Source organism: Plecotus auritus, assembly GCF_963455305.1.
Source record: "Plecotus auritus genome assembly, chromosome: 4".
Taxonomy (NCBI): Eukaryota; Metazoa; Chordata; class Mammalia; order Chiroptera; family Vespertilionidae; genus Plecotus; species Plecotus auritus.
In genome coordinates this window covers 80943487-80968711 of record NC_137775.1, presented here as the reverse complement: position 1 = coordinate 80968711, position 25225 = coordinate 80943487, and the positions used below count along the sequence as shown (strand labels likewise).

At 37.9% G+C, this 25225-nt stretch overlaps 1 protein-coding gene across 31 annotated transcripts in view; it reads left to right on the top strand.

The window, feature by feature from the left end:
• The window catches only part of MLIP (muscular LMNA interacting protein), a 262050-nt gene that overhangs the window by 223644 nt on the left and 13181 nt on the right, over positions 1-25225 (top strand). For 7 of the 31 annotated variants that reach the window (XM_080666525.1, XM_080666538.1, XM_080666524.1 and 4 more), the window contains one exon: positions 1788-1994. The exons of 23 other annotated variants lie outside the window; for them this stretch is intronic. In XM_080666525.1, the coding sequence (XP_080522651.1) occupies positions 1788-1994 (207 nt within the window). The remainder of the gene's footprint in view (positions 1-1787; positions 1995-25225) is intronic. One more of the 31 variants, XM_080666534.1, reaches the window with a different exon arrangement.

The window sequence follows — 25225 nt, the reverse complement described above, 5'->3', positions numbered from 1 at the left end:
TCCATTAATGTTGCACACTAACATGACTATTGTTTTATAATGTTAGAGGTATGAGCCAACAGAATTATACAAAAGAAAGGAATAAAACATATAAGAACTGGCAAAGAGGAGGTAAATTTATTACTAAGGTAAGTGATTTAATACTTTAGGTGATTTAACTGGAGCTTCTGAGAGAATCAACTGAATGACAATTATAATCAATGAGATAACTCAATAATGTGTCTCAGTAGGAAATCTAAAGCTTTCATGTTCTGACATAGAAGTATTCCAAAGCTGTTAAGTGGAAAAAAGTCCAAACAAATAAAATACAGGATATTGTACATAGGGTGCTATCTTTTTTTATAATAATGTATGCATGTCATGTGTATGTGTGAAATTATTTGTATGTGCTCAATATGTAAAATAAACACTTGAATCATAAACAAGAACCTAATAAAAATAAAACACAGTTAGTCACCGTTTCAAGGTACAGAGGGTTTAAATCCCTTAATTCTACAAATAAATACATTAGAATTATAATTTTCTAACCTGTTTAAATTTTCTGAGAGTTTAGTTTGCAAATTAAGTTTTGAATCAGTTGCTTTAAAAAGGGCGGTAGGAGCCTGGCCAGTGTGGTTCAGTGGTTGAGCATCGACCCATGAGCCAGGAAGTCACTGTTCGATTCCCAGTCAGGGCACATGCCAGGATTGTGGGCTTGATCCCCAGTGGGGGGCATGCAGGAGGCATCTGATCAATGATTCTCATCATTGGTGTTTCTATCTCTCTCTCCCTCTCCCTTCCTCTCTGAAATAAATAAAAATATATAAAAGGGGGGGGGGGGTAGGAGTATACATCTATTGATACAGCCAACACATTCAGCATAAATTTTAGAAAACCAGTCAATGGTTTCTAAAATGGCAAAATGGATTCAGTTTGAAATTTAAGAGGAACTTATATATCAGCAAAAAAAAAAAAAAAAAAAAAAAAAAAAAAAATGCCCCTCTCTTGTATAGATATTAGACAAACCTTCTTTGCAACTTTAATTTGTAGGTTCAAGACTTCCCACCCATAGTTTCCTTGCTCCTTTCACATAATCCATGGCCTCATCTGGTAATTCCTACTTCCTCCAAGTCATTTGCATTAGTCCCTTTTCCTGGTTAAAGACCCACTCAAATTAGACCTCATTAACTCTCCTCTGTATAGCTGAACTCATCTGTTTGCTGTAACTTCACTTCCTCTCCATAGCAACACATTGCCTGGAATTAAAGACCTCATTCATTCATTCTCCTCTGCCTGATCCCTGGTTCAGACTCAGCCCAACTCAACAATTTACTGTACCATGAATTAAACCAGTATTTTTGCCCCTGATCACACATTAATATCCTCTGCAGTGCTCTAGCCTTTCTCCCCCATTTCTTCCAGACCCAATCTCAAGCACCTTTAAATTCATTTCCACTGTTACCTACATCTTCAACAAATGCTTTCTAATCCCATCTACCCCTTTTGGGACGAGCTCTCTTCTCCCTTAAACATTTCCCCTCTCAGTACTTCCAAAGATTACAAACTTGGCATCTTTTAGGAGATGCTGTAGGCATTTGTAGAAGTGGCTACAGGTGGGAGATAGATAGGAATTATTGAAGGAGACAACAATACGCTATGGAAGCCGATGCCTTGTAAGGGACCTAAGTATGAGGTTTTCTTCTTACTAGTAAGAAATTCTGACATAGCATCTATAATATTTAGACTTAATTCCAAGTGAGTTTGACTTCTGTCCACTAATATACTCTTTATGCCTTTCTTCTTCCCAGGATGTGACAGTCCCTCACAAGCCTGTTTCTCTCCATCCTTTATATCAGACTAGACTCTATCCTCCTGCTAAGTCCCTGCTGCATCCACAGACCCTCTCACATGCTGACTGTCTTACCCCAGGACCCTTCAGTCATTTGTCCTCCTTCTCACTGACTGACGAACAGGAGAATACCCACACCCTGTTTAGTCACAACGCATATAACAAGGTGAGAATTCCCCGCTGAAATGGGAACTATTCTGTGCTGTGAACCTTCTTTGTGCCTAACTTTTAAAACTTAAGTGTGGAGGAAACATATATTAAGAATATTTAAATATATTAAGAATATTAAATATTCATATTAAGGCACATGACCTTACAAAAAGATAGTAATTGACCTTGGGAAATTATTAAATATTTGTCTTTCCTTTCAAAGTCATTTTCTTATTTGCATTCCTTATTGTTTCCTGTTCTAACCTAGGGTGGAAATCCCAAGAAATTTTCTAAAACCTTTCAATGTCCCATTATTAATTTATCTTCTGATCTTAGTTTAATGTTCTTACAAAGCTTCTTTAATTTAAAATGCCTTGAGGAGGAAGCACTTACACTTGCACTCAATGGGCAAAGAAATGGTTAGAGTTTCAGCAGGTATCTGTAAAATGTGTCTAACTGCCTCATACTTTATACTGATGGGATATAAACAATAATGAGGTGTTCAGCACCTAAAACCATACACATATATTTTAAAAACAAGCAAAATACTTATAGTTGGCTTTGGAACACAATCATAAAGATTCTGTTAGAAGCAAGGGGCCAATACCACACAGGCTTACATATATGTGCCCTTTGCTCTTCTGAGCATTACTGGAAGATCATCCTGGCACGGACAAACTCTCAGACCCTGAACATTTCCTGAAAGAATTGACTTGTCAAAATCAACCTGCAATTAAATGTGTTTTTTTTTAAATTCAAAATATTGTTTAAAAGCATTTATTTAGCAAATTCTCTATAACTTAGGAATATACCCCTATACTTAAAAAGCAGTCAAGGCCATATATTCCAGAATGTAGTAGAACAATATTACTTGGGCCCTGAATCGTTAAAAAAATGTTCATAAGCCCAGTTTAAACACAGACAATTATCTAAAAAGTAAACCCAATCATATTAGGAAAAATGTGCTGTTTATATTTAATAGCATCTATCACAACTGAATGATGAACCCTGAATTAAACATTCTAAATAATCATTTTCCACAAACAAAATATTTTTGGGCAAAGTTCAGAATGACATTTTTATGAGCTTTATTTGTTTCCAACTCTTGGTGTAGAAAAAAGTATTTCAGAGAAAATATATTATTTTTAATTATTGTAAATTATTTAAAATTCTTTCAGATTTAATGCTTACTAACATTTTTGAAATGCATTTAGCTATTAAATATAGTTAATTATTCTACTAATAATATACCAATTTCTTATAAATTGCCATCTATGATTGGGTTATAACTATATTTTATATGCATTGATTGCATCAAATAGTTCCGTTAAAAATATTTTGGTGGTGTTTTCTGGAGCTATTTAGCAAGGATAAAAACAATATTTCATCCCCATGTTAGCTTGTGCTTGGTCAGACTGTGAAAAACAATATGAGAAAAATCATTTGAGGTTGTACAATTATATTCATTCTATACAATCTTCATAATAAAATTTGTCTTTCAGAGTCTGAGATTTATTGATATTGAATAAAGAAACATTTATATCTGAAATAATAATAATAAGATAATATTTATTGATGGAAGATTAAATTGCTTAGTCTTGTGCTTCAATTATTCCTACTAAATATATATAAATTACCCAATTTGATATCTATTTTTACCAACTTGTGTTATAAATATTGTCCAAGAGCATACTGTTATCAAGACTTATTTTTATTATTTGAAATAACTTCTTGCCTGCCATTATCCTATCTAATAAAAAAGTAATATGCAAATTAACCATCACTCTGCTACACCCACCAGCCACACCCACCAGCCAATCAGGAGCAAATATGCAAATAAACCCAACCAAGATGGCTACAGCCACAGAGAGCAGGAGGGGGGCATGGGTTTCCCCGGCAATGGAGGAAGCCAAGCTTTCTGCCTGCCCTTGCCGGCCTGGGCCTCCACTCAAGGCTACAAAGTTTCAGTGATAGGAGATACATAAATCCAAGCAGAAATGGCGGCAGCCACAGAGCCGGAAAGAGCAGGAGGCTAGGGTCGCCCCCGGTGATGGAGGAAGCCAAGCTTTCCACACACACTGGCCAGCCCAGGCCTCCGCTTAAGGCTACAAAGTTTCAATTATAGAAGATAAATAAATCCCAACAGAAATGGCTGCTGCCATGGAGCAAGCAGAAGGCTTGGCTCTGCTCCAGGCTACAAAATTTCAATAGTAGAAGATAAATAAACCCCAGATACCAGGGCCTCCACTTGGGTCACCAGGGGGTGTGGCCGGCCTGCAAACCACCACAGGCCCCTCACCCAGGCCGCCTCACGCCCCAAGGGAACCCCCACCCTGATCCGGGACACCCTTCAGGGCAAACCAGCTGGCCCCCACCCGTGCACCAGGCCTTTATCCTATCTAATAAAAGAGTAATATACAGATTGACCATCACTCCAACACACAAGATGGCTGCCCCCATGTGGTCAAAGATCCTGTCCCCATGTGGACACAAGATGGCCACCACAAGATGGCCAGCAAGGGAGGGCAGTTAGGAGGGACCAGGCCTGCAAGGGAGGGCAGTTGTGGGTGATCAGGCCAGAAGGGGAGTGCAGTTGGGAGGGACCAGGCCTGCAAGGGAGGGCAGTTGGGGGCGATCAAGCCTGCAGGGGAGGGCAGTTAGGGGTGACCAAGCAGGCAGAGGAGGGAAGTTGGGGGTGACCAGGCCTGCAGGGAAAGGCAGTTGGGAGGGACCCAGGCCTGCAGGGGAGAGCAGTTGGGGGGGACCAGGCCTGCAGGGAGGGCAGTTAGGAGTGACCAGGCCTGCAGGGGAGGGCAGTTGGGGGGGACCCAGGCCTGCAGGGGAGAGCAGTTGGGGGGGACTAGACAGTCGGGCAGTCGGACATTCCTCAAGGAGTCCCAGATTGGAGAGGGTGCAGGCTGAACTGAGGGACACCCCCCTCCCTGTGCATGAATTTCGTGCACTGGGCCTCTAGTAAAACATAATCTTGCACCTAAATTAACTTTTCTCCAGTACCATAATGTCATTCATAGGCCTAATTTTACAGCTTTACCTGCTAGGCTTGTCTGCAAACTCTAATCTTCCCACCATTCCCCCAGGAGAGCCACAATGAATTTGGCTTAACTATTCTTAATGGTCCCTCATCAACTGGGTCTACAGAAGGTGTATAATAGATTTTATTCTCCTGTTGAATCTGTAGTGTGCATTTCTCTCATCTCTATTTTCATCAGGCTCCATGTTTCCTGAATCCTTACTCTAATCCCTACCCTCTTCTCCTACTTTCAAGATAGAGCTCTATCATATGATGTCATACCATTTATGCTCAGGTACTTAACTTTTCATCTTAGAATAAGCCAGCATATCCTTTCTTTTCTCCAGTCTCATAAAAGGAGACATTACTCTTTAATCTTTAAAAGTAATTAGCCCAGAAAATGAGAGCATGATGTCTGTATGTCTTCATTCATTTATTGACCTCACTCTTGCCCGATGGTGATATTGGGTAAGTTATTTAGCCTCCCTGTACCTCTATTTATTGATAAGTAAAATGAGGATGATGATAGTATCTATGTTATTAGACTATTAGGAAGTTAAAGTGTATTAATATGTGCAAATCACTGAGAACAGTGTCTGGGAGAGAACAAGAACCACATGAGTTAGTTCTTGTTATTAATAAGCTTTCCCAGTGTCATTCCCTTCATTTTCTTGAATCTTCATTTGGTCTTTTTCCATTGGAACTCTGTTCTTTGTGTGCAGAAACCTCAAAAAAGAAAACAAAATGAAACACTTCCCCATCATTTTCCTTGATGATGCTGCAAACCTAGTAATTTCTAGATTTCTTTCTCTCAGAGTGATCAATGGCCATTATCTCCATTCCCCTCCATATACTCTTGAACCCATTCTTGAAAGCATTCTTTCTTTCACCCCAACCACTTTCCTAAAATTGCTCTCTCAAGCATAAATTGCTTGTCACCAAACTCAGCTGAATTGCTTCAGTCCTCTGTCTAACTTTTATCCCATGTAGCAATTGACACAGTGGATCATAAACTCTTGAATTTTTCTTCTTGCTCTTCTCCTGGAAATAATAGGAATGTTTCTATTCTTAGACTGCTCCTTCTTTGTTTTCTTTGTGGAAACTTTTCCTCCTCCACCTTTTCTCTCTCATTGCATCACTTCAGTCACCCACTCACAGGCTACCATGATTAATCTTAGTACTGATATTTCTCAAAGATACATTTCCAATTCTGCTTCTCCTCTAATATCCTACTTTATAACTTCAGCTGCTTACTTGTCATTTCCCCTGGGATGTCATATTATCATCTCAAACTCATCACTTATTTTGCCTCAAACTAGTCCTGCTCTAGTTTCCCTACTTCTGTCATTGGCACCACAGTTTTCACTCTCCAACCTCAAAACTTGATTCATCTATTATGCTTTTTATGCTTTTTTCCCATAGTGAGTCATTCATCAAGTTCAATGGATTCTTTTGTTAAGTCTGTCATATTGTATTCTCTCACTATTCTTTATTAGCATTCTACTTTACTTAAACTGATCTACTTATTTCCCTCCAGGCACACTTTAGGGATTTGTTACTGTTCAACCTACTCATTTGCATTCTCTATATGTAAAATACCTTCCTGCATTTTCTCCTTACTTATGCAAACCATTCATTCTTGTACTTTATGACCTAGTCAAATTATCCATCCTCCCCTGTGGTTTCCCCATGCGTCAACATTCAGAGTAGTATTTTTCTCCTTTCAATTTCTATAATCCTTGCCTGTGCCAAGGTATCTCATGCATATTGTAAGTTATCTCATATTTATTTGTTGTGATTGTCTTAGTGTCTATCTAGGATGTAACATGCTGATGTGGTATTTTTCACTTTATAGATAAAGCACTAAATATGTGTTAAATCCTAAAATGACTCAATTTCTTCAATAAGAACACAAGATGCTTCAATATTTAGGATTATTTCTATTTTAAGCAGAAACTGAATCTGAGTCAACTTATGAGGTTTTCAGTGCTTTGAGTACAATTTCAATCAATTGAGAATCTCCCCCTTTTGAGGGCTGCATCCAATTTCCAACAAGCTTATTGAGTGCCTTGGCATGGGAGCATAGGTGGGGTGGGAATGTGAAGGCAGGATGATCTGATCTTTTTCTGCTATTTGTGGACTCTGGTATCCACTGGGGTGTCCCCAGTCCTGTCTGGTGTAATAATCATATAATAATTGATTATATGATTGCTGCACTCTTCTTTCTTCAGATGCAGGGCATGCCTGCATTGACTCTATGTTAGCTATTTCTGAGCCCCTATAGCATGCATGGGAAAGCATCACTACCTGCATACTGGGAGCAAGTAAACTTTGTGAAGCTATCTTAGAACCATCAGTTTGGATACCCTGCATAGCCTTCTCTACTCTCCAGTTCCTACTTCCTTTCCTGTAGGAAACTCCACAAGAGTTCATTTGTGAATTTGCCTACTTGCTAAAATTTGTCCATGATCCTCAAATCAATATTTGCTGCATTTTTGTGGTCATTTGTGGACATATTCCTTATTGAGGTTGAACAAGGTGATGCCCTGCCTTCTTGTTTCAGCTTTCATGCTGTAAACAATTGTCCTTTTCATAATCTATTTAGCACTCTGTGTTTTGATGTTTGTGCTTGTTGGTGTTGTGCTGTTTAAAATGGTGACAAAGCAGAATGCTGAAGTGCTGCCTACTGTTTTCTAAGTGCAAGTAAGCTGTGATGTGACTGACAGAGAAAACGTGCATCTCTGGTAAGCTTCCTTTAGGCATGAGCTAGATTGCTGCTGGCTGTGAGTTCAGTGTTAATAAATCAAAACTCAAGGTGTCTTTGAAAAGAAACACATAAAACAAGGTTATGTTTGATCATTTGATGAAAATATTATTAGACTTGTAGGAACGCAATCCTGTATTTCCCCTTGGAGCAATGGTTCAATATATTTCTAATTCTGTGTTTGCAGTGACTTTAGAGAACATAACTACTGAGGATAATGAGAATCCATTGTATCTTAGTTTGGGTTTCCTAAGAAGAGGATTCATATATTGGTAGTTAATTTGGGAGGTAGTTCCAGGAAATACCAATCAGGAGAGTGGGAAACTGAAAAGACATCTAATAAAGGGTGTGTAATTAAGCAGGTGACTACTATACATAACCTGAACTTGAGTTTACTGGGGCACTCTGGGAGACAATATAGAACACACAGCCCAGATTTAGGTGATCTGAGCTGGGGAAAGGGAAATCCTGCTAGTCATCAGTTGAGGGCTGTTCCTGAGGGAGGGGTGTATTAATCCCCAGAAAGAGTCCACAGGCAAAGAGAAGCAGGGACAGAGGCTAAATTTGAAGTCGAGGATCCTGCAAATCAAAACTTTCCCTATCAAAACTCAAGATAACTTCCTGTATTTTTGATATATTATGCAATAGGCTACATATAATTACTGAAACAATAGCGTAGAAAGGTAATGCGTGTCTAGGTATGTGGGATTACTATTTTAAAATCATGTCTCACCCACAGTCATTTTGCCAATTTCCCCTCCATTTTGCAATGCATTAAAAATTTTTTAATTTCAAAGCTCATGAAGTACCATGTACAACACATTTGTTTATGTCTAGATGAAGGCCTAGATTTGAGAAATCCACACTCTACTTCTGAGAACTCAGTTCATTTTAAAAGATTTCTCTTCCTAGGCAACACTAATACATTGCCTTGAGAGGCTTAACTACTTTCTTGCCCTCAGGTGAGAAACCTAACATACATATAATGGACAGAAGTAGAAAGTTTATTGCTTTCCCCAACTTTTATTCTTTTCTCTGTCCTCTGCCTCATTTCTCTTATCTTCTCTCATAATATAAGCTACCCCTGTCTTTTTAAGTCAACATCAAAATCCAATTTTTCTGGCCTACTTTCACATCCCAAATTAAGTACTCAGTTTTGTTTACTTTTTTCTCTTTTCTTATCCCAACATTTATTGAGCATATTTTCTTTCTTTTATTAAGCACAACTACAGGCCATGTAGACAGGAAGTTATCTCCTATCCTTGTCTCCCCTGAGTCTCTAAATTGGCACCAACAAAGACAACACATGGCCAGTCCCTGAATAGAACTGGAAGGAGTGAGAACTAAGCACTCACAATCTAGATGACTTTTCTGATCTGTTGGCAAGAGAAAGGCTGGGATTTCATATTCATAAAGGCTCTATTTACAGGGAAAGCTTGAGAGGTTTTATAGGAAAGAATAGACTCTTTATAGATAGACAGCTTTGAAACCCCAGGAGAAAATACAGAGTTATTCTGAGAACATCTTCTCTTTCCGTTTTCAAAAATTATAGTATTTGGGGCCTAGTTGGTGACTGTGCAGTCATTTTACTTCACTTCTTTCACTATAGCTTTCACTTCAGAGCATGAGAGGGTATTCATCTTCTACCTCTATTCTTCATGCCCAGCATCCCTCCCCGCCCTGACCACTCCTTCTCCCACTCCCAATTGTTGCCCGCCCCAGGCTGCTATCATTATGGCTAGAGCTCAGGGTAACACTTCAAGGTCTCTCACAGAGAGAGGAACATGTATTTTCCTATGGAGGACCACCATGTGTCCTGATATGGCCTAGCCCGTTTTAAAAAATATACCAAATATGTGTTTTTCTTATTTTTAAAATTTGATTTTTAATAATAATGTGCAAGAGGCAGCCAGTCAGTGATTCTCTTTCATAATTGATGTTTCTATCACTCTATCCCTCTCTGAAATCAATAAAAATATACTTTAAAAATAATAGTTTTTTTGAAAAGATATATTTTATAGGTCTACCAATGTAACAAACCACTTCAATCAATCTATCAATATTTTTATAACTATATGATTTCAATTATTTTTAGTGCCCCTTCTCATGTAGAAATATCCTGGTTTGATCAGTAAGTATACCTATACTTATTCTACCTACAGTAAAATGCAATTAAAAGTTCATCTGCAGACTCTATAATAAGACATCACTTGCTAAATTAATTTTGTTGAATAAATGAAATTTTTATGCCTATATTTGGAAAAGTAATTCAAACTCTTGCTTTAGCTTCTTTACATGTAAACCTGTAAAATAGCAATAAAAATAGTGTCATAGGATTGACTGTAACCAGCATTGAGCAGCATGTGTAAGTAAAACTTTCATGTTCTGACTTAAATACCCAGTTTCATATAGTTTTCAGCTTGCCAGCTATTATTTGTAGAATTTTGGTGCTGGAATGAAGAAACAATCCATCAACCTGACTAGAAGGACATTACTTTCATCTAAAATGCCTTTTCATTCCTTTAAAGCTTCCAATTTCTTCACATATGTATTCCCTTTCATTCTCATTACTTACTCTGCTTTGTTCCCCATTGTTAACTATACCAATGTATTTTTTGTTTGTATATTTTCTTTCAAACTTGTGCTATTTTGTGTGCCTATAATTAAATTTACATAAATGCTGTGTATCACATACTTCACTCTTTTTTTGTGGGTTTCTTTTCCCTCATCTATAATAGTTTATTATGGTTTGGTTCCAAAACTCTTAATCTAGAATCTAAATTGGGCTGATTACATCAAAATTATGTAAAGAGCTTTAGAAAAATGTCAGTTTCTAAGATTCATTTAAAACTTCTAAACTCAGGACTTCCACTGAACTGGGTGATCTTAAAGTTTTTACCTCATCAAAAATCCTATGCTTCTCTATGATAGCACACTTTTCCACTTTTGTTTTTTAATGCTCTAATGATTCAGCATGAGAAATGAACTGTAATATAAAAAATAACTTCATAAAGGAAAACTGTTTATACTGACATGATTATAAGTGCTTGATTATAATTGTGTTTGTCACCCCCCCTCCCTGATAAGACCCCCTAATAACTAAAAGGAAGTACAATTGTGAAATAATATACATATTAACTTAGGTCACAGGATTTTTTTTATTAGAATAGGTTATGAATTGTTAGGTTGAGTTCTTTATTGATATTGTCCCCATGTGCTTGTAACATTTACAGTTGGGCTGAGTTTTATACATCCAGTATTTATGGACTTACTGAATCAGAGGGTACATATAATTTTTCCAGTGCACTAAGTCATTTAAAAAAATACTATAGCTGCCAACATGTACTTTCTTACAATTTACTTTTTAAGAGATTAAAGTGCCTTTTTTCATAGAAAGAGATGTTAAAATATAACAATCCTTTATGTCAGAATTATGTTCTTGCTAAAAAAGAGAAATCATTTTACCTGAAATGTATTTCATCTTTATGATATGCTAACAGAATATTTACTGATGAGTTTTTATTAATCTCTTTTGCAAGCAGCTGCTCTTGAGATTATATATTAACAATAAAGAGAAAACTTGTCTGTGATAAGAAAAAAAAAGTGAGCGGAGAGTGAGCAAATGGAGGTATTTCCACTCGAATTCTATCCATTATTTATCTTTTCTATGTAAAGGATCACTTCACTTATAGTAAGCCAAGGGTGGGACATCTGTTAGAATAGCGAGGAAACCTACTGATGAATGAGGAACACTGAGTTTAAGGATATGAGAGAAAAACAATGGTAATAGACAGTCAGCTCTTTGGGGGAGTTGGGCCGTATTGTCTCTTATTTTCACATCATAGGGTGTTAGGGAGTTGGTACACCGGCTTTGGAACTGCTGCTGAGGTTTCATGGTAGTGGCGCTGTGTGAATGAGACAGGAGACATAAGAAAGGAAAGAACTTTTTATACCCAGGATGGGTGAGAGAGCTGGGTCTCTTCCTAAACTGGCTTTAGCCTGCTTCCTATATCATGAGCATCATTCCTGTAAACTTATTGAATATTTCACCCTATAAATGGTGACTTTTCTCATTCATATTCTTTTTCTCCATTTTATTATTTTTATCACTTTTAATTTTAAATTATAGTTGTCATACATTATTATGTTAGTTTCAGGTATATACCCCAGTGATTAGATATTACATAACTAAGTGATCATCCCAATAAATCACATACCCCTCTGACACCTTACATAGTTATTATAATATTATTGACTATACTCCCTGTGCTGTACTTTACATCCCCATGACTATTTTGTAACAACCAATTTGTACTTCTTAATCCCTTCAATTTTTCCTCCCATCTCCCCAACACCACTCCCATCTGTCTCCATTTTTTTCTCCTACTTATTTATTTTTAAATTTAATCCATTTGTAAAGTTTGTTTTTACCATTATTGAGAATATTTTAATTGTTATTATCATTGCATAGTTAGAAAATGACTCTGTGAAGCTAGAGAAATCCAATAAATGAGTTAAAATAGTCATAGCATAGGCATATTTCCAACATGGGTTAAATTTTTTAGTCACTCCTCTGAAAGGAATTTTTTTAAGGCTTCTTTTGATATTTTAACAGAGATCAATCAAAAGAATTTAAGGTAGATTATGATGTATCTGGAAAATCTGAAGTAGTTCTAACTCCTCTAACTCCCACCTTTTATTTCAAAGGCTGAGAGCACTTTGAAATAAAATTTGTTTTTTAATGAAATCCATAAATATTTATATCTAAATATGTGAATAATATTTTAAAAATATATTTGAAAAATAAAGAAAATGACACCCCTTTGAGATAAACAGGTTATAATTTTTAATTTCATAAAATGAGAAAATAAATATTAAGTGATTTTGTTCAAGGTTATAAAAACCTTGTCTAATTCCCTACCAATAACAAAGAACATAGACTTTGCAACATTTTTATTCCAACATTAAGTAGGAAAAGAAGTCCATTGGTCTCTTCCATTACCTACCATCATGTTGATTATCCATTTCTAGATTTTTATTTTGGCATGTTATGGTTATAAATTCCTTCCTACCCATGGTCTTTTATGGATATTTTTTTAAATGGCAAAAACACTTAGAGTATTTTATTACCTTACCTTTGTATATTTCTTGCTGCATTCTAGTGTATTTTTTCTCTTACTTGAGTCTTTGATCCAAGAAGCTTTTTTTAGTTATTTATTATTATCTTAAATATTTTTATTGATTTCAGAGAGGAAGGGAGAGGGGGAGAGAGATAGAAACATCAAAGATGAGAGAGACTCATTGATTGGCTGCCTCCTGCATGCTCCTATTGGGGACTGAGCCCACAACCCAGGCATGTGCCCTGACTGGGAATTGAACCCAGGACCTCTTGGTCCATGGGACGACACTCAATCTACTGAGCCACCACAGCCGGGCTGATTCAAGAAACTTTTAAAGTTAGTTCTTTACTTGGCAAATATTCTGAGGCCTTTTATGCCTGGGAATATATTTTATGGCTTTCACATTTCAATGACATTTTAATAGTTTATCAATTTCTAGGAGATAAAAATCTTAGACAAATATGGTAGTATTATAAACATTTTTATCCTAATTTTCAAAATATTCACTCTTTGTAATGGTTGAAACCTACTAACATACATAATCAAACATAGAATTTTCCCTAGAGTCAGGAAATTGACATAACACTATCATTTATCTATACTAATAAAAGGGTAATATGCTAATTAGACCTTTGCTAGGGACTTATTCTGTATTTGGGAGAAATAGGAATTAATCAAATAAGCAAAAATTCACGATTTAATTGTGACAACGGCCATGCGGAAGACAATCAAGTAGTGGTGAGTACCTATAAGAGATGTTCTGATCTAGTTTGATGAATCAGGAAAGACTTCATGAAGAACTGAAAAGAAGCAAAGGTTGGGGACAGGCTAAGCATTTCAGTTAGAAGGAACAGCATTGGGAAAGGTTTCCAGGCAAGACAAGGAACAGAGCAGGCTTGAGAAAATGCAAGGAGGCTGGTGTATTGGAGAACCAAGTGAAATCAGGAAGTATAGTTTTAGGTAAGACTGCCAGACAACTTCTGTATCTCTGGGCATAATGGTTTATTGTCATTTGTGAGAAGAAGCATGGGGTGAAGTGAGGGGGTTACTGAGATTTTGTCAGGAAGAAATTAATATTTAGAAAAAGTAGGAAACATGCCACTTTACAGACAGTAGTTTATTTAAATTTCAAAATAATCTTAAAGTAGGTTTTATCCCCTTTATTTTACATATGAAGAAATCAAGGCTCAGCAAGTATCAATAATTTGTAAAAGATCATACAAAACTCATATAAAAGCTGATACTACACTAATTTTCCTTAAAATACTCCACCTCCCACCAAAGGAAAAACATCTAGCCATAAAATGGCATCACCACTTTCGCCACATCACCATCCTAGAAGTCTAGGCTTTCATCTGTCAAACAGCAGCACCAGCTACCTGAGGTCTGGAGATGAGATCTGCAGATGAGAAACCTGAACACTAAAGATACAAAGTGACCCCCCAGGGCAGTGGTCGGCAAACTGCGGCTCGCAAGCCACATGCGGCTCTTTGGCACCTTGAGTTTTTAGCAAAGGCCAGCTTAGGAGTACCCTAATTAAGTTAATAACAATGTACCTACCTATATAGTTTAAGTTTTAAAAATTTGGCTCTCTAAAGAAATTTCAATCGTTGTACTGTTGATATTTGGCTCTATTGACTAATGAGTTTGCCGACCACTGCCCCAGGGCATTGTGTGAGGTGTAGGCAGAGCCTGGGTTTCTCAAGGACCAAAATGCTTTTCACATTTCACCCCAGGCTCCAACCTTCTTTTGACTGCCACAGTTGCAAAGGCTAAGAGAACCGCTCTCAATTTAATACTCCAAAAAATTTACTGAGGCAGCCCCATTTACTGAAAAAAGCCATCTGGAAGTTTGGAGGTGATACCTTCTTTTATCCTCCTCATTAATAATGTTTGTTGGTTTCTTGTCTACATAATTAGAAATCTTCCTGTGTGAATAAGCCAAAGTAATTTGTTTTCTATTTTCACAGAGATAAACTGCCTTGCTCTCAATTCTAAGACTTTCTGGCAACTTTTGGAGTTAATGGGAAATGGATAACGATTATGATGCGGTAGAATAGAAAGCCGTCGAGGTGGGTGGAATGGGAGAAAAAGCTTTATAAATTCAAAATTGCTTTTTAACATTTAATGATTTTTCAGAAAACAAGAACAGGGCACTATTTGCCTATGCCAAATTGTTTTCGAATTGGATGAATTTGTATAATATGTTCATAAAGAACATTCTGTTCACAATGGCTAAATGCAAATTAATTGAACTTTTAACATTAAAAAATGAATGCCAGTTTGCAGGTATATTAAGAGAAACAGTTCTGAGAAATGAAGTATCAATCATATTAAGTTCTCCAATACAGGGAAAAAGAACACTTCGACCCAATAGATGCTTTGATGGACTGGCATTTGAAACCAGGCATGTTTCAGGTTCTCCAATCACCAGCCATCATTTTCCAAATGTGCTAGTTTAATCACAAACAGTTGACTTAAATTTCTTCCAGGAAGCTGGGAGCAATCAATTGCTTATGTGTCTGCCATTCCATTCATTTGTTGTCATCTAGCTGAAAATTGTCATTGTAACACCTTCAATGAAATCATTTAAAAAATTCAGCATTTGCTGATTGTAAAGAGATGTGTGGTAGGGAGCAGGCTGGATGATATTTTTAGGGGGAAAAGTATACTGGGAGAAAGATGAGTTTTAAAGCTCTTGTAAAAAAGCATGCTGGTCCCTTACAACTTATTGACCATGGTTGCGTTTTACAGGCATAGAGAAAATAAATCGCCATCCGTTGGCAACCTGTGCAGATGGAGGCATTCAGGAAAAATGAGCTCCTTGTGTTTTACAGCACTCAGGTGCACCTGCTCCTTCCCCACTGCAAGGTATCTTAGATCAGTTTCCTTAGAGACCGAGCCTGAGGCAGGGGTTCAGGCTTTTCTGATTTATGGAGGGTGTGCTCTGTAAAGGAGGGAGAAGTCCTAATTGGCAAGGTCAAAGACTCCTAATTCACAGGGAGAGGGGTCTGGAGTATAAATTGCAAAGGAGCTGACCTTTGATTGTCCTTAGCAGCAAGTCATTGGCAATGAGTCACCTTGTGGGGAGGGGGTCAAATAACTCGGCTTCAGGACTTCATCTCAGCTGAGGGCCTGGTCTGTGGAAGGAGGCAGTTGTGGACCCTGAAATATAGTGGAAACCCTGATGGCAGCATTTATCTTTGCAAATTGAGTCTCTATATATCTATACACATACCTATATATATGTATGTATGTATATAGTTTACCTTTGAGCACAGTTCCTTGTCTAATCTTTTATTACTATTGCTTTTTAAAAATTATGTATTTTTATTGATTTCAGAGAGGAAGGAAAAGGGAGAAAGAGATAGAAACATCAATGATAAGAGAGAATTATTGATAGCTGCCTCCTACATGCCCCACACTGGGGATCGAGCCCACAACTCGGGCATGTGCCCTGACCAGGAATTGAACCATGACCTCTTGGTTCATAGGTCAATGCTCAACCACTGAGCCAAGCCCGCCGGGCACTATTGCTTTTTTTTTTTTTTTTAATGTCTTTTATATGAAGTTGACTCACATAATGCACATGAAATTGCCGTTGTCCAACAGTTTTTAACCTACAAAAACATCAGTTTTAGTATCAGTTTCAAATTCTTCAACCTAATTGTTTGTTTCATTGCTTTATTTTGTTATCCTTTTACACATTCTGTGCAACAAAAGCCATATATACTGTGTGTTATTTGCATTGTCAAGGAGACTCTCATTTTGAAACATCAGGGCAAAATTTTCATGTGTTCATCTTGTTTAATGTGACTCTTGTTTTATCTTTTTTACTAAAATATAAATATAACATTCTTCAGATTGCTACATTTTTTGAAGTTTACCCTTGTGTGACTGATTAAAATACAATTGAGACATTTTATACAGTCATCAAATAATAATACCCATTTGCCCACATGTTCCACATGTTCTGTGAGTCAAATAGAAATATCTTCTTGGGAAAAAAGACATGACTCTGGGTTGGACTCTTCCTTAGGTTGTTTAAAAAAATATTTATTTATTTCTTATTGGGCACCGAAACACTTCCTTAGCCCTTAAGGCATTGAACTGAAGTGTAAAGCAACTCCTTGCTCTCAAAGTATTAGAGGTCAATCATTGGAAAATCTTAAATCTTTAAAATTGTATTATCTACACAAATAAAAGAGTAACATGCTAATTGACTGTACCTTCGTGACGCCCACCAGCCAATCAGGCGTGAGTATGCAAATTAATCCAACAAAGATGGTGGGTTAATTTACATACACAGGTGCCGAGTGGCCAGGGGCGGGTCGCAGGTGTTCCGTACCACCCCAGCTGCTCTGGGCCTCTGGGCAGCATGGGAAGGCAGAAAGGTGGCTCTGGCCAGAGCGAATGTGGTGCCAGGGGAAGGAAGGCCCATTCTTGCACAAATCTTTGTGCATCGGCCCTCTAGTTAAGAATATAAATTTATTATGGGCCTATCGTCTTGCTCATTGACATTTTTTAAAACCAATATATAATGTCTTTTTTTGTCCTTTAAATTTTTTTCTTAAATTCTACTTTAAAGATAATAAGATTTTTATTCCAGTTTTATTTTGGTTCAGATTAGACAGAAAATTTTTATTTTTATTTTCAACTTTGTGTGTCTTCTTGTTAGTGTCAGTGTCTTTTGACCATATATTTTCTGATCTTGCTTTTTATTTTAATCTTGAGAGATTGCTCTTAATATATGAGATTATCTCATTACATAACCTTAATCTGCCATATTATTTTACATTTTCCATTATTATAATTTCTATCTTTTTTTTCAGTTTTGCATCCAATAGGTATGGTTTTGATTTTCTAGTTTAAAATTCATTCATTGTATTTTGTTGTTATTATTGCCCTCCACTTAGGGTCCACATTCATGGTGGGTTACCCTATCAATATGCATATTTTCTCATAGGAAAAGAAGTCCATTGGTCTCTTCCATTACCTACCATCATGTTGATTATCCATTTCTAGATTTTTATTTTTGGCATGTTATGGTTATAAATTCCTTCCTACCCATGGTCTTTTATGGATATTTTTTTAAATGGCAAAAACACTTAGAGTATTTTATTACCTTACCTTTGTATATTTCTTGCTGCATTCTAGTGTATTTTTTTCTCTTACTTGAGTCTTTGATCCAAGAAGCTTTTTTTAGTTATTTATTATTATTTTAAATATTTTTATTGATTTCAGAGAGGAAGGGAGAGGGGGAGAGAGATAGAAACATCAAAGATGAGAGAGACTCATTGATTGGCTGCCTCCTGCATGCTCCTATTGGGGACTGAGCCCACAACCCAGGCATGTGCCCTGACTGGGAATTGAACCCAGGACCTCTTGGTCCATGGGACGACACTCAATCTACTGAGCCACCACAGCCGGGCTGATTCAAGAAACTTTTAAAGTTAGTTCTTTACTTGGCAAATATTCTGAGGCCTTTTATGCCTGGGAATATATTTTATGGCTTTCACATTTCAATGACATTTTAATAGTTTATCAATTTCTAGGAGATAAAAATCTTAGACAAATATGGTAGTATTATGAACATTTTTATCCTAATTTTCAAAATATTCACTCTTTGTAATGGTTGAAACCTACTAACATACATAATCAAACATAGAATTTTTCTATGGACTTCTTAGCAATCAGTACATACCCTATTTTATGGTTTGAAGTTTGAATAAAGAAGTACCATGACTGTTAGGATGTGTTTCTAGTAGGAACATGGAAGGGAGTTAAAAACATAGATTCTCCAGGGTAGATCTTAGACTAGACTCAGCAAAGCAAGGCTGTCAGAATCCCTCAGGAATAGCTGCAATCTAAGGCCAAGTGGAGTGGCTGGCAGGGCTATATAGCTGGGACAAGAATAGGGAGTGGGGACAGAAAACAGTGAGTGTGCTGACAGTTTAAAAATGTATAACCCACATGGTGTGAGTTTAGAAGTGCCTATATCATTCTTGAAATGTAGTTTGAAACAATGTATAGGGAGGTGGGTGATAAAGGAATAGGGTCCACGTCCAGGGAGGCAGGGACCATACTGGAGTCAGCCCTCCAATTACCTGTAGACATACAGTCCTCACCTCATCTGCCTGCCAACCATTCATGCATCCTCTCCCTCTTCTATGCCCCTCCCCCAACCATTCTCAAAGATGTTGGGAGTATAGTGTTAGGAGAAAGCAAAGTTCTGGTAGAGACTCTCTGGACCTGGGGGCATTGATTAACCCTGTATCACAATCATGCCTGTCTCTCCTCTTAAGACACAATCTTCCAAGTTTTTGTGACACATCAGTTCACATCTGTTGACACATTCCTGAGTTCTGGGATAGGTTTCTTGCCACTTGGGGTAACTGCTTATAAATTAGGAACAGTTTGGATGGGACTAAGGCAGGCTAGGAATTGAAAAATATTTATGAGGTTGAGAGTCATAATACAGAGATGTTTATTTTCTGTTATATGTCATACTGGAATGAAATGAATAGTGTCCCTGATTGTCTTTAGAAGAGAAAGAATGGAGAGAAAACAATTTCACCAGCATTGTCTTTTGTGACAAAAGTGACATTTGGTTTATGATTGTACTCGAGTTAGTATGATATTGAAAAATTGAAAATGATGTTTTGCCTATAGTACTAAGCAACTAATTGTGTCCTTAAAGAATAGAAGAATGAAAGAACAACAAATATGCTTCCTTGTCAATTCTAATTTCAGTTTCTGGAATTTATTTTGAGGTCTAAAATGGTGTGGGAATATAGATTCTGCTACATTTTCATTACAACCTGGGAGCCGTGTACTGAAAAAAGTGAATGGTATAGTTAATCCTCTTGGGGAAGTGGATTTCTTGTTGAGAAAGAAACAATTCTAGATGAAAAATGTGAGTAAACATAGGGATGTGGTATTGGTTTGTAAAACAGGCTGAACACATAGTAACTGGCAAAAAAGAATTCTATTATGCTGTCCTTTAGACAGTGGTCTTCGGAGGAGGTGATTTTAACATGCCCCACATCTGTGCCTCCTGCAAGGAAGAGGAAAGGCCAAGAATAAAATAGTTTAATTTGAGAATTTTAAGCCATATCTCAAAAGACTTTTTACAAAGATCAGAGGAGCAAATTCTTGGGTTTTTTTTTTTACTGGTATTAGACTAGTATTAGACTTATTGGGACTCAGACTTCAATGTAATAATATTACCAATCAGCAGTTAACAGCGAGTTTTCTGTGGGTTTATAAAGTGATTAACGTACCAAATTCCAACTGAGTATATGATAATACTCAGGGAATACACAAAAGAATGTTGTGAAATTTAATAGAGTTTATAAAGTTCACACAAGGAGCAAGTGTTACCGCTAAGAACTGATAGTAAGGATCCCAGGTAAGATTCTATGTAGAGTTCATGGTTAGCATTACTGTAGGCATTGCTTGTACCCTCAGCCATGGCTCAATGCAGGAGACTCCAAAAAGGAAGAACTTTTTTTTAAAAAAAAACAGCATCATTTATTAGTCAAACAATTCTTGCTTAAGCATCACAGATTCATTGAATTATCTGGAATGGAAGAGGAACTGGAATTCATCGAGTTAGGGCACAGATTTGAAAGCTGAGGAAACTGAGGCCCAGAGACAAAGTGATTTTTCCCATGTCATCTAGAGAGTTAGTGGCATCAAGGAAGTCATAAACCTTCGAGCATCACCAAAAATAGATGCTGTACCTCTAACTTATAAAAATAAATATTTAAGCTATTGGTGTTCTGTAATTTTAAAAAAATATTCAGGTTAATGCAGATGAAATTTTTAAGAGATATAGATAGAAGTAGCATATTTGTGACTGTCATTAAAAGCAGTTTTTTGTTTTTTTTTTGTTTTTGTCATAACCCACATCAGAACTCTCCTCATGAAGGGAAAACTCAAGAACACTGCCCACATTTTGTTCCAAGGCATAGCCTCTTTAGTGATGACATCAAGCAACTAGTGTTTGGTGCACAAATGCTAAGATATCATGGGCCCTAACCTCCAGCAGCTTGCAGTCTTTTTTGTTAATGAGACAAAGTCATATTTAACAGCCTTCATTCATTTAATTTCCAAGGACTACTCCTTTGCTTCCTAAGTGGAGTTGATGAATGCAAAATACCTACACGATAGTTCCCCAGCCTGTTTCTGACGTTCTCATGCTCATTTTGCCCTTTCACTGGGAATGTGCTCCCTGTCTTCCACTCAGCCTGCCATTTATTCTCAGTTACTAGCCCCACATTGCTATTAGGAGATCTATCCTTTACACTTTAGCCTCTTGGGAAGAGAGTCCTTCATCTTTCTAGACTAGGTCAGATTTATCATTAAAAGCATAGTACATTCTGAAGTTTTGCTTCAGAACTCATCATTCTGTTGTTGTTTTTCCAGATATTCCTCATTAATTTTATAATTAATAGTTGTCTCTCCCACTATACTGCTCTCCAAGGGCAGGGACAGTGTATTCGTTCATCGACATCTAGCAAAGTGTCTGGAACATTTGCAGATACTTAATAAAAAATATCTGTGCTGAATTAATTAATTATATAACTGCAGTACCATGTAATTGATTAGAACGTTTTGAATATAATTCATTTCAGTTGTGAATAGATGAATATTTGAAAAGCATCAATTGTATCAGTTCATACAAAAGTGTTGGTTATGGCCTCACTACTCAACCTATGGTAGCATTAGCATCAGTTGGGAGCCGCTTAGAAATGCAGACTCTTAGACCACTCTCCAGACCCCCTGTGTCAAATCAGACATTTATGAGACTCCCTGGTGCTTCCTATGCACCGGTATATGTTGTAAATCAGGGTTTAAAAAATGCAATGTTTTGTTAGGCCAGATCCCCTAAATAAGTGAAGTAAGCCAGATGTATATGTATAAGCACGATAGGTAACTTCTCACACTTGGCCTCCTCCTAGTAGGCATGGTGGGACTGTGTTGACATAGAAAGCATTAGCTTCTTCTAAAAGGGACAGGCTGCCCAGCCTGCCCAGCCTGCATGATTCAGTGGTTGAGCATTGACCTATGAGCCAGGAGGTCAGAGTTTGATTCCCAGTCAGGACACATGCCCCGGTTGTGTGGCTCAATCCCCAGTGCGGGGCATGTAGGAGGCAGCCAATCAATGATTCTCTCTCATCATTGATGTTTCTAGCTCTCTCTCCCTCTTCCTTCCTCTCTGAAATCAATAAAAATATTTTAAAAAATAAAATAAATAAAAGGGACAGGCTGCCACAAAGATCAAGATGATTGCAGGACTAGTGAAACATTTGAGCAATTCAAGAGAAAGAAACGCAAACTTGCAAGTAGAATATATGACCTCAAACACTGACAACAAAATTCAATTTTTTAAATATTTATTTCAGAAAGGAAGAAAGAGGGAGAGAGAGATAGAAACATCAATGATGAGAGAGAATCATTGATTGGCTGTCTCCTGCATGCCCCACACTGGTGATCAAGCCCACAACCCACAACTAGGGTATGTGCCCTGACCGGGAATCATACGGTGACCTCCTGGTTCATTGGTTGACAGTCAACCACTGAATCATGCCAGCCAGGCTAAAATTTAATTATTTTTAAAGCAGAAGAACTGTAAGGGTCAAAGAGGACAAACATGTGTGACCTTTTTGGTTCAAAGGTCTCTCTACTTTACAAAGTTTCATCTAAATGAGGAGACTTCTAGGAATGCAGTAAACACTTTCTGATTCTTCACTAATACAGAAGTCTTTAATTCTGCAAGTCAGAAAACCCTCTTTGTTTTCTCCAGCCATTTCATTCATTCTTTCTTTTATTACTTTATTCATCAATGCTCATTTAGTGTCTAGTCTGTGTTGAGGTGGCCCCAGGCCAGAAGCAGAAGACTAAAGATGAATAACATAGAATCCACATGTCTTCTCATGGCTTACATCTCATAATGATAACCTTATGTTATGAAATGCAGTATTTTATGTAGGGATTGCTAAGTAATTTGTTACATCCTTTTTGAGAGATGTTCTTAAGAAGGTTTCTCTCTAGCTTGAGTCATTCACAAATCTAGGTGAGGAGACCGACGTAGAAGGTATAGCTTATGTAGACAAATGGAGTAAAGGAGTTTTAAAAGAGGATGCAGTTCAGCAGAAAAAAATCCCCAAGAAGTGAATTCTGAATAGCATGTGTAGCACCCTGGGTGATTTTAAAATGTGAACATTTCTTGAAATACTTTGTCAGCTTCATAATTTCTGGCAGACAAGATCTACTTCATCTGCACATAGAAGGGAGAGCTATTTCACAAAAGCTAGAGCGTGGAAGCCCATTTCTCAGGTAGATTAAAGACTTAATTATGTGATTTAACCACATTTTGCATTTTTTTTTACTTGTAGGTTTCTCATTTCTCCAGTTGGTTTGAGTGAACTTTATCTGTCTTTGTCAGAAAAGTTCCTGTTACCTCTGGAGAAACAGTGACATTTAGGAGAAAGCCCCGCACTGGTAATAAACACTTCTCAAGGTTTTATATTCGTTTGGTGGCAGCTGTGATCAAGTGTAATAAAAATTAACTGAACATTTTATTCAAATACCACTTGTTGCTCTTTCAAGAAAGCCATGGGGGGAGATAAACCAAGATGGCGGCATAGGTAAACAATTAAACTGCTGCCTCGCACAACAATATCAAAACTACAATTAAAAGACAAAATGGACACCATCCAGAACCACAGGAAAGCTGGCTGAGTGGAAATTCTACAACTAGAAGAAAAGAGGAAAGCACATTGAGACTCCGAGGAGCTGCAAAAGGCTGAGGTACGGAGATGCGCACGTGGAGAGGATGGGCAGCTGTGTGCATGGGCGGCTGAGTGCAAGGCTGGCTTTCTAAAGTGGGAGGGAAAAGGAAGCTCCCAATTGCACTGAACTCCAGTCCCGGGTGAAACTCTGGGAAACCAGACTCATTCCGGGGGTAACTGGACTGTCAGGAAAGAGAAAGCACACTGAGACTCAGGAGCTGCGGAAGGCAGAGGTCCGGAGGTACACGCACTCAGAGAGGATTGACTACTGAATGCACGGGCGGCTGAGTGCACAGCTGGCTTTCTAAAGCAGGAGGGAGACGGAAGCTCCTGACTGTGCTGAACTCCAGTTCTGGGCAAGTTTCTGGGAACCTAGACTCATTCGGGGAGAAACTGGACTGTCTGGCAGTGGGCGAAACTCGAGGGTGGCTTTCTCTCAGAGGTGCTGGTAGCGATTACCAAGGGACACTGAGACCCAGGGGCCTCATAGGGCAGGGCTGACGGGAAGCCAAGGCTGTCTGCTCCGCCCTGAGACTCCACCCCATCCAAGCTGAGCACAGAGGCTTTTGCAATTTTGCAAGTTTTGTCTCATAAGGGTGTCTCCAGCACAGAAGTTCTCCCAGCGTATCACAGCTGACCCTCACAGCCAATTGGCCTGGAGGTCAATTCCTCCCAGTGATACCAACAACAATCAAGACTTAACTACAACAAGGCTGAGCACACAGTCCACAAAGGGGTGCAGCAAGAGTATCCACCTCAGGTAACTGGGGAGGCTGAGCCACTAGGCCCTATAGGACACCTACCACACAAAGCTACTCAGGGAAGCAGCAAAAATGCGGAGACAAAGAAACAGATCACAAATGAAAGAAATGGAGGAAAGCAAACGACTGGCTATAGATTTCAAAACCATGGTTATAAGGTTTTTCAAGAATTTCCTAGAAAAGGCCAATAAATTTAGCGAGACCCTCGAGGATATGAAAAAGGACCAACTAGAAATTAAACATACACTGACTGAAATAAAAAATATTATACAGAGACCTAACAGCAGACTAGAGGACCACAAGAATCAAGTCAAAGGTTTGAAATAAAAAGAAGCAAAAACACTCAGCTGGAAAAGCAAAAAGAAAAAAGAATCCAAAAATTTGAAGATAGTGTAAGAAGCTTCTGGGACAACCTCAAGGGTACCAACATCCAAATTATGGGGGTGCCAGAAGAAGAGAGAGAGAAAGGTACTGAAAACCTATTTGAAGAAATAATGACCGAAAACTTCCCCCACCTGGTGAAAGAAATAGACTTACGCCATACCCGGTTTGGCTCAGTTGATAGAGCATCGGCCTGCGGACTGAAGGGTCCCAGGTTTGATTCCAGTCAAGGGCACATGCTCGGGTTGTGGGCTCAATCCCCAGTGGGGTCACGCAGGAGGCAGCCAATCAATGACTCTCTCATCATTGACGTTTCTATCTCTCTCTCCCTCTTCCTTCCTCTCTGAAATCAATAAAAGTATATTAAAAAAAACAAAAAAGAAAAAAAAAA